The 10552-nt window shown below is 34.2% G+C and overlaps 1 protein-coding gene across 2 annotated transcripts in view; it reads right to left on the bottom strand.

The window, feature by feature from the left end:
- Positions 1 to 1730: 1730 nt before the first annotated feature.
- CAAP1 (caspase activity and apoptosis inhibitor 1) overlaps positions 1731 to 10552 on the bottom strand; it is a 66803-nt gene continuing 57981 nt past the window's right edge. For both annotated transcript variants that reach the window (XM_043979798.1, XM_043979799.1), the window contains one exon: positions 1731 to 5074. In XM_043979798.1, coding sequence (XP_043835733.1) covers positions 4731 to 5074 — 344 coding nt within the window. In that variant the 3' untranslated portion in view covers positions 1731 to 4730. The remainder of the gene's footprint in view (positions 5075 to 10552) is intronic.

Raw genomic sequence — 10552 nt, 5'->3', positions numbered from 1 at the left:
ACAGAAGCGGACCACCTTTTTATTTTGTTACCTCTAACAGAATTTGGTTTTGTAAGCCCCTAAAAGTCACAGAATATTACCTCATGGGGGTAGCTTCAGAGTAGATATCCACTCAACCCCTACTCACACAACAAACTGTCTTAATAAAAACATTTAATACAGTAATTTTATGTAGTTTTAGTGCATTTTCATTATTTTTTCCTTTCAAATAAATCTTATCTTAGGGATGAGGCCTATATTTGAAATAACATGGTACTACTTACTCCATGAATTCTTGAAATAACTCAAGAGCTAAAGACTCATGGCCAGGTTTGATAGATTCAAGTGGCTTTTATTATAATAAGCTCCGTTCTATATACTTCAGTAGCTTTTAAAAAAAATCTTGGAGTCAAGAATGGGCCTACCTGATTATGAATTCTGCTCTATAGAAAATATTATTATAGGAAGCAATGTGGTAAAGTTGAAAGAAAATGAATTGGAATCAGGGACTGGGTTTAAATACTGGCTGTCTAACCTTAGAGAAATCACATTACCTCCTGCCTCAGGGGGCAAGGCGAAGGCGTTGAATGACATCTGGATGATATCTGATAATCCTTCCAACTCTTACCTGTGATCTTAGGAACCAGGATACTATGAAATTTCCAGTATATTATAGAAAAATAATAGACCTTGGTTGGTTGGCCATCTGCATGATATTAACATTGTCTTCAGAAGGAAAAACAAGTAAAATATCTAAGAAATACAAATGACCCTAAAAATTCACTTATCCTGGAATTAGTACAGAATCATTTTTGAATAGAAAACCAACAAAGATGATTTGAACCGATAAAAGCTTATAGACCAAAGTAGTCAATTTCTAAGCAACACAACCAAAGGCATTCTCACAAGGGACACTGTTATTTCATGGTTAAATAATGCAATCAAATTACAAGGCTACTGGAACACACCTTTAATTTTATGGACACCTCCAACATCAAACCTGGGGCAAAGGTGAAAGAAGAAAGGCAAGTAGAGATTATTTCTTGTGTGACTTCACTTCTCTGACTCAAGCTTTTCCCTTAGAAAGTATTAGGGTAAATGGGATTGGATGTGACAATCTTTAAGATTTTTTTCCTACTTCTAAAATTCTATGATCATATATCTTATTACTCTGAACTCTGGTTCTCCTTAATTGGCTAACAACAGGTCCCAGCCCAAGACTTACTGGGAGCTCTGATGGTTCAGTGTAAATAGCAATTATTTCTGTTTGGTCAGAAACCTTGAGAGTCTTCCCTTCCCAGATTGATTTTTTTTTTTTTTGGACTAGGTCAGAGGCCATTTTTTTGCCTCATTTCTTACCTAGCCTTTAATCACTGAATGGGTATTACACCTCAGTTAAAATGAGACCTGGGAAAGACTTTAGATTAAAAAGGCCAAAGTCTCCCACTGCATGTGGGGCCATCTCCAGCTTTCCTGATCTATATCTTACCACTGGACTCAGATGGATCTGGAGGAGAAAGAGAGGGCTGGTGACTTTGCACAGCCCTCCCTCACTTAAATCCAATTCACTTGCAAGTCATGACATCACCTTCCTGATGTCATGGTCCTCTTTGAGAATGAAGGACAAACAATAACTAGGCTAAAATACAAAAGCTAACATTTTTTTAAAAATGTAAATATATATTATTTACACAATCAATGTTTTATTCAAGCCAGATATAGAGGCAAAATGTAATCTAATGCAATAATTATATCTCATTCCCAGTATGAAAAATAAAAAAATCAACTTACCTCACACATGCCTGCTGAGAACATTTCAGGAATTTCAGTTTCCTAAAATTTTAGTCTATTAGAATTATAAGCATTTTGAATTGGAAGGCACCAGATAAATCTCACCCCCTTTCTTTATAGGTAAAGAATATGAGAATTAGAGAGTTTAAAGTGACTTGTAAAACATCACTTTATTTAGTAGCCCAGGTAGTTCAAGTGTTCTGATCACTGTCTTTATAAGATAATTAAAATCTCAAGTTAAAACGTCTTCTAAGTTCATTTTTCATGGTGGAACAGAAATAAGAGTCTTAAAAATTATTAGACAAGCATTTCTAAATGCCTTGCATTATTAGGTCTAAAAAAGGTATTAATAAATGAGTTGGATTTATTACCAAAATAGTTCAGAAATTATTCTTAGATCCTCTTGCCTCAGTTTCTGACCTGCCTATAAACTGTAATAGGAATGAAAATCCTCAGCCCAAATCATTAGCCTTAAAAAAACTCATTTATGGAAAGTAATTCTTAATGATAAAGTATAGAGAGAACAGATTTACTCCAGCATAAAGGGCTCTGGGATTATGGTTTTCAAGGAGATTTTGGGATTTTCTGTGATGGTTTCAAAGTACACCTGAGTGGATGGATAGGGAGTTCTAAAGAACACTAAGATCTTGTGCCTGAGATTGTTTACCAATACATATAACCCATTAACAACTGACAGATGGCAGGACGTTTTTGTTGCTATGTTAAGTTAAATAGATAAGTACAGGATCTGTGATTTTATTGGTATAAGCAACTCCCAAGTGAGGATACTCTCTAGAAATGTAGGTCGGCATGTTATCTATAACTTATTGTCCTTGAGAGTTTCTTAGAGCACTGAAAAGTAAAGTGATTTGGCAAAGGAGTCATCAAGGCAGTAATGCTAGAGGGAGATGAACTAACATCTTTTTGGCTCAAAGGTTGGCTCTTTATCTATACTTCCATACTATAACACAAGTTTGGCTTCATATAAAATGTTCTTTTATTGAAATGTTAAAATTTGTTAAGTTCTTAATAAAAAAGAAAAGTAATTTCTAAAAGTTTGGCTACTAATCAAATGAAAATGCTAAAACAGCCACAACTACAGCCCTGAAAATAGAGAACCTATTTGTCTTAGGCATAATTCTGACAACTTCTCATTTGTTCATTCCATTCTATCTCATACTCGCCCACTCCACTCAAATGTCCTCCAACCACAGTGAATAATGGATTGTAAATGAAAAATTAACATCCTTAAAGGTGGTCATTTTTGTCATTCATGTGTCACTCAAACCTCTATAGTTCTTGCTATAGTAACATTAATATCATTCACCTCAATAACTTGGCAAGCTTTTTAAAAAGTTCATTTTGCACTAGATTAGTATTAACTTTGTGTAAGTGTAAGAGTAAGAAAAAAGATTACTTCAATTCAATCAATGTTATTTTATCTTAAACCAATCACAGTGGGTACCTGTTATTCAAATTAATATCCACATTTAACAATTTAAAGATTAACTATTTCAATTTTGGCTGATGAGTTTCATGAGAATGACTCAGGGATAAAAGAAATATAGCAACTTAAAAAAATTGGTATTGGGGAACCAAAAAAATAAAGAACATGTGCAGTACAAATGTTTAATAAGTACCATCTATTTCCATAGGAAATCAACTCAATACCAACATACAATAAATAAGCTTCACAATAAAAATGCAGCTCCATGAGTTTTCTGCTGTTAGAAAACTTCTCATGAACACCAAAAGGAGATAATTTATTAGTTTATATGGGCATGTAAATTAATAAAAACATATATGCACATACATACCAACTATTTGTTTATAGTCAAATATAAAAATTGAGGTACTATATCCATTCCAGTAAAAATTGATTTAAGCGAAGAGTCTCCCAAATTAGCTTTGTACTAAAATTTAAAATTATTGCCAAAGAAAAATAAGTATCCTGAGGATAAACTGTAAGATGTTAATTTTCTTATAAATGCTACAAAACTAGAGGGTAACATTTTATTAGGTGATCAAAGTGCTCCACACCGATATGAAACAACTTTATTATTGGCAAAGTATCAAAAAGTCTTCATCTCCAAAACAGTAGTCCTTTTTTGAATTGAATGAATTTTCACATCAGATCTTCAACCAAAAACTCCCAGGTAAAATTTGGTACAATAAAAAAAATTCTCTTTTACTCATAACTTGGAATGTAAATGAATTTTTTTCTCCAATTAGGAAAGAAACTCAACAACGCATCCAATAGAACCAAATATCTTTTAAAATGGTTTGTTTGAATGTTGGAAAATTATTTATATTGTTATGTTAAAAGGCTCCTCCTCAGCCCCTTTAGATCTCTAAGTATGCATTTAGTTGTCCAAAAAATAAAGTTCTTCAGCTTTAACTAATAGGTACATATTCTTAACATCTTGGATCCAATGAGAAGCCTCACAAAACCACATTAGAATATTTCAATAATCAATAAAAGGCATCTTCAAGACACTGTATTCTTAAAAGTGCATATATAAAACTGAATTTTTTTAATTGTGAAGAAGTTTAAAGGGAAATAATTTAACTTCTTACTGAAAAAGTGCAGGCAGTCAAAGGCAACCTACTTGGTCTTTATTTTTTGTGAAGCATTAAGTTGTATTTTAGACTTAAATGTATATAATTTGGGACCCTTTGTTAATGGATGTAAAGAAATAACCAGGCCCAAATAAATACTGATCTAGCAAAGTGTACAAATAATCCAGCTTTATGAGTCACAAATAAAAAACAGAAAACGAAAACCTCATAGTAGAAACAACAACAAAAAATAACCATAAGCAGTTTTGGCCAAAGATCAGGCTTTGCAAAATAGGGTTGAATGAGGAATGTCACATATAATACAAATAAATTTTATAACTGAAATAAACTGACATTATTTTCTTCAAGGAAATCCAAAAGCTTATTAAAATGAAATAACCTTAAGCTATTTTTTTAACATCACCAGCTTTCATCAGGGCCTTAATCGCCCTGGCCCGCATTTCAAGTTCCAAGAGCTCCAGCTGCTGAGCTGAAGGCTGAACATCTTCTGAGGGAGGGACAGTCAATGCTGCTGCTTTAGACTCCTTTGGGCTGGATTCTGCCAATCCCAGTATTTCATTCACACTTTTCTCAATGTCCTTCTGGAGGTCATCTATTTGACCAGTTTCATTTTTGACATTTTCTGGTACGTCTGGCACAGCTGCTTCTTCATTGCATGGTCCTTCTATGTCACTGTCATATGCATCAGCATTGATACTGAGGACATCACTATCTTCACCTTTGCCTGTAGTACACAAAAATGGAAAATAACAATGTAGTCCAAGGACCCTGACCAAAATTATCTTTCTGCTGAAGTACCAAAGTGTTGCTTTCATTTTCTCCGTAGACTCCAAAAAGTCACCTACCCTCCACCATTACCATTCTCTTCAACTTTGAAAGCAGTTCTAATTTAGGCAAGTTTTAATGTATTTTTCATTCCAATTTATAAGAACATGCAATATGCCCAAGCAGCAGTGCCTGGAAAATTTATTCCAGCATGTGGAGTTCCATGATCTATTTTCCTAATTAAAATGTCATAAGGTTTTATATTATAGTACAGCTCATGCATTACAAACTGAAAGCTGATGCTGGAAACCTTTAAGATTGATTATTGATTATTATTTCTGAAGTAAAATTTAATACTGATAGTGCAGCTTTAAATACTTTAAGATTACTTTGTAAAATATAAAAAAGGAAAAGTACCTTAGGCAAGCTGGACACTGCCTTGTACATTATAATTATCCAAAATCTCTTATATTGTTTTGACATCTTCTCTTTCAATTCAATAAATAAGAGGGAAGATGCCTAAAGCCACTTTTAACTAGTTAAAATAAGCCTGTCTAGAGGAATTTAATTAGGAAAGTTTGTACAATATAATAAAAAATGCATTTATTGAAAAACTCCCATAACAGATACTAGCAAATTGGTTGTAAACTTTAAAGATGATCATTCTCAACACCTCAACCTTAAAAATTACTGGAATTTGCATGTCATTTTAACTTTAATCACATACAAATATCTATAATAATTTTATTTAGATGTATTACCAGTTACCTTTTACATGTCAAAAATTAGCAATTCCAATATTTTTGTGATAATTATTTTTAAAATCTAAACCTCAAATCTATAGGGCATGTTTTAAGGTGAAATCTACAATGAAACAACATATTTTTTAAAATGGTAAAGAAATTGCTCTATTTAACATTCATTTATTTTGATAATTCTCTCATCCCTCAAATAATTTAAGAAAGGCTCTCTAATCTCTAATTAAAGCATATAAAATGATACATTTATTTTGTATTCAAAGACAGCTATAATATTCAGTTGGTTATTTCACTATTTTATGACAATGAAGACTTCATACTTTTTTTAACACATCAAGGACTGCCAATGGAAAACCAAATTTTAACAATATACTTTTAAAGAGAAGAAAAATGAAAAAGAAGAGGAAGGACACAAGCATTTCTATAGTGTCTACTAAGTACCTGGCATCTCATTTGATCCTAATAACAACCCTGGAAGGCAAGTGCTATTATTATCTCCATTTTACAGTTGGGGAAATCAGGATGGACAGAGGTGAAGTGACTTGCACACACAGCTATTAAGTGTCCTAGGCAGGGTCTGAACTCAGGTTTTCGTGACTCCAGACTTGGTATTCTATCCACTGCACTATCTGTATTAAGAAACAGATGCTAAGGAAGATAATGTCTAAGTAACTTGTCCACAGCACCCCTCCCCCCCACACACACACAGACAAAGTTAATCTGTATTCATTAAACACTTACAATTACTTTAGGTTTTGAATGAAAGCCATAAAAAGAAGTGAAAGGGAATTTTCCTGAGACAACTGAGTAAGACAGTGACAATATGGCAAGTAATTCATAAATGTGAGAAAAATGGTATCAGCTGATGATTGCTAAAAGACACAAAAAAGAACCTCTATCCTATCAAGATCTTCTCAAATTCCAACTTTTCTTATCTACTGTGTTAGTAAGCTATCCTTCCTAGCTGTGCATTATCTATAAATTTGATAAACATGTCATCTGTGCTCTTTTTAGAATCATTGATAAAAATGGCAAACAGCACAGGTCTAAGTACTGAACTCTCCTAAATGAACATGGAAGCTGACATTTTTGAGTCTAACCATTTAACTATCAGATTAGTCCATATATATCACTTTCACAAGAATAATGATATAAATTATCACACACTTTGCAGAAATCTAAGTAAAATATAAAACAACATCTCTTATTTATCAGTTTTCTAAGTCTATCAATAAAGAAAATAAGGTTAGTCTGGTATAACCTGTTCTTCATAAAATTGTGCTGGCTCTTTGTGATGATTGCTTCCTTTTCTAGAAGTTCATCATCTTTTAAAAAATCCACTGTTGGTTTGGGTTTTTTCCCTAGAAACCGAGGTGACATTTACTGATCTATTCTTTTCTACTCTTTTCCTTTTTGGAAAATTAGGACATCTGCCTTTCTCCAGTCCTGTGTCCATGATCTCTTTAGGATACAGATCTAGTAGTGGTATTACTGGGTCAAAGGGTATGCACAGCCCCATAGCCCTTTGGGCAGTTTTCCAAACTGCTCTCCACAATGGTTGGATCAGTTCACAACTCTACCAACAATGCATTACTGTTCCATAAATTTGCTTTTCTTAAGAGACCCTGCTTTCAAGTTGCAGTAGGAAAAAAAAAAATTTTAAAACTACCACCACCTGAGTTCCCTAATATTTTTTTCCCAGAACCTCTACCAAAGCTTTCAGCAAGCATCATTTATATTAATTATGAAATGTCATACTTTTAAATCTAGAAGTGGTCTTCATATACAGGCTACCCCAAAAGTCTTAGTGAGGTTATAAGCTATTAAGCATCTAATAGCTTAAAATTTTTTAGTATAAATTAACAGCCAGAGAAAAAGTTAAAAATAGCCTCAAGAAACAACTAAAATCCAGACCAAATTTCCCAACAGGTCAACTTATGACTGACTAATAGTTCTCGAAGATTTCCATGAGAGCGTTAGGAAAAGTAACTACCTGACTAAATTATTAGTGACTTTAAGAGGAGTTTCTTAAAATTTTCATTTGGGTTTGAGTATGGGTGAAATCAGGAAGTCAATTTTAAAAAGGTTCTTTAGATCAAAACAATAAATTAGCAAACAAATCACAAATGATATATACTTAGCATTACTGAGTCAATTTTCTTGGTATTTTTAAAATAGCCGAGCCTGAAAAGGAAAAATCCCCATGATATAATAATTGATAGTTAATAACATAAAAAAGGAAAATGAAAAATGTTACTAATAGACTCTGAATGAGGGAAAGGTGAGTATAAGAGGTTTTTGCTTATTTTTAAAAAAAATATTCATCTTTGTTAATGGTCTGGAAAACAAAAGCAAAAAAAAAAATAGTTATGAAACCTTAAATTGAACTTTTAAAAAAGCCATTAGGAAAACTATATATATGGCTTTAGGAAGAAAAAATATCAAAATATCATTCGTTTAAAATTAACAAAGAAACAAATTAAAAAGAAAGAAAAAACAATTTTAGTTTTTTTTGTTGTTGTTTTTGTTTTTGCAGGGCAATGGAGGTTAAGTGACTTGCCCAGGGTCACACAGCTAGTAAGTGTCAAGTGTCTGAGGCCGGATTTGAACCCAGGTACTCCTGAATCCAGGGCCGATGCTTTATATACTCCGCCACCTAGCTGCCCCCGAAAAAACAATTTTAGTCAAAAGCCTTCTAACCCCCGAGTACATGACTGTATTAAAAGAAACTGAGAAAAAAAAAATGAAAGTTGTCTAGGGATGGCAGTGGTCAGAAAATTAGATTCAAGTTTCTGATGTAATGTAGCAATAAAAGCACTAAAATAAGGTTTAGCCAAATACAAAAAGACATAGGGAGGTGATATTCCTTACACTAATTTTACCTCTACACTACTTCAATAAGATGGATTGCACCTGAAAATACTGCATTCCATTTAGGGTACTTCAGAGAAGAGCAATACAAATGAGGGAATGGAGAAACTGACTTGGAAGAAAGGATTAAAGGAGATAAATATGTACAGCTTGGCTAAGCAACAGTCATGGGAGGACAGAGTAATAGCTGAAAAATTTAAAAGTGCAACCACCATGGAATGATAGGAATTATTTAGCATTAGGCTCTTGTGCTTGATTCTTAGACTACTCATCTATCCATCCTTCTGGTCCTAAAATAGGACCAGAAAAGTTTTTTTCTTTTTCCATAGTTTTAAAGCTCTCATGCACTTTTCTTCCATCCTGAGTCCTTCCCTTGCCCAAGCCCCCTTGATTTATTAAAGTGTGTGTGTGTGTGGGGGGGGGGGGAATGTGAGCATTTAGACAGAAGAAATAACTGTCCCAAGTCATCAGTGACAAATAATCTATAATTAGAAAAATACAGAGAAAGTACAAAGGGGTACATCTTTCTATTTCATATTTGTGTCTAGCAAGAATGAATTCAAATAAAAAATTTGCATAAAGTATAATTGTGGAGAAGTTATAAAAGCAAAACCCTTAGTGGTTTTGTTACTTTATGGAAAAAAAACCCACAGCAACCTTAAAAAGTAATATTAAGTGGAAATTATTTACATTACAAAAGAACTTTATAGGATTGAGAGCATTAGGTTCATTTAAATAGTGAGCTCCTGAGCCAAGATGGCAGAGGAGGGGCTGTGACTCCCACAAACTCCAGATAAACTCGTCCACTCACGCCCAAATAATGCAGTAAAAAATCAAAACCCAGAACAGGCTAATGCACATAAGAACAGAGCGAGACTATTTCTCCACAAAAGAGGGCAATTCTGATCACCTACTGATCAGGCTGAACAACTCAGTGAGGGGGTTTGGCGGTAGGCCAGGGTGAAGTGGAGGCAGTATCTACTGGACTTGGGGCAAAGAGCCCTGGGTCTGAATCAGTGGGCTGAATCGAGTGGTGGTGGCCCAGTGGGGGAGGGGCAAAAGCATGCCAAGCTTCCGACCACAGAGAATCAGAGTTCAATCAGACTTCTGTTTCCGGGTCAAAGAAAAAGTGGCTGTAATTACTCACAAGCCAGGCAGGCTGAGAAGCCCAATCACCCCCTGGGCCACACTGTAGCACGAACAGTGTATACTGGAAGCAGTGCTACACTTTAAGAAGGAGTAAAAAGCCAAGAAATAGTAAGCCAGGATGAGTAGGCAGAGAAAGCAAAAGACCATCAAAAACTTCTTTGGGGATAAGGTAGACCACAATACAACCTCAGAAGAAGAAGATAATAACAGGGTCAAAGATCCAACATCCAAAGCTTCCAAGAAAAATATGAACTGGTCTCAGGCCATGGAAGCTCTCAAAAAGGACTTTGAAGAAAAAGTAGGAGAGATAGAACGAAGATGTAGAGAAAGAGAGGAAGGAATGGAAAGAGAAATGAGAGCAATGCAGGAGAGTCATGAGAAAAGTCAACAGTTTGAAAAGCCAAATGGAAAAGGAGATTAAAAAACTGCCTGATGAAAATAATTGCCTAAGAATTAGGATTGAACAAATGGAAGCTAGTGACCTTATGAGAAACCAAGACACAGTAAAGCAAATCCAATTGAATGAAAAAATAGAGGGCAATGTGAAATATCTCCTTGAAAAACAGCTGACCTGGAAAATAAATCTTGGAGAGATAATTTGAAAATCATTGGACTACCTGAAAACCATGACCAAAACAAAAGCTTAGACACCATCCTCC

The sequence above is a fragment of the Dromiciops gliroides genome, chromosome 1 (assembly GCF_019393635.1).
Source record: "Dromiciops gliroides isolate mDroGli1 chromosome 1, mDroGli1.pri, whole genome shotgun sequence".
In the NCBI taxonomy this organism is placed as follows: Eukaryota; Metazoa; Chordata; class Mammalia; order Microbiotheria; family Microbiotheriidae; genus Dromiciops; species Dromiciops gliroides.
The sequence above is the reverse complement of the archived record's forward strand: the minus strand, read 5'-3'. Positions and strand labels throughout refer to the sequence as shown.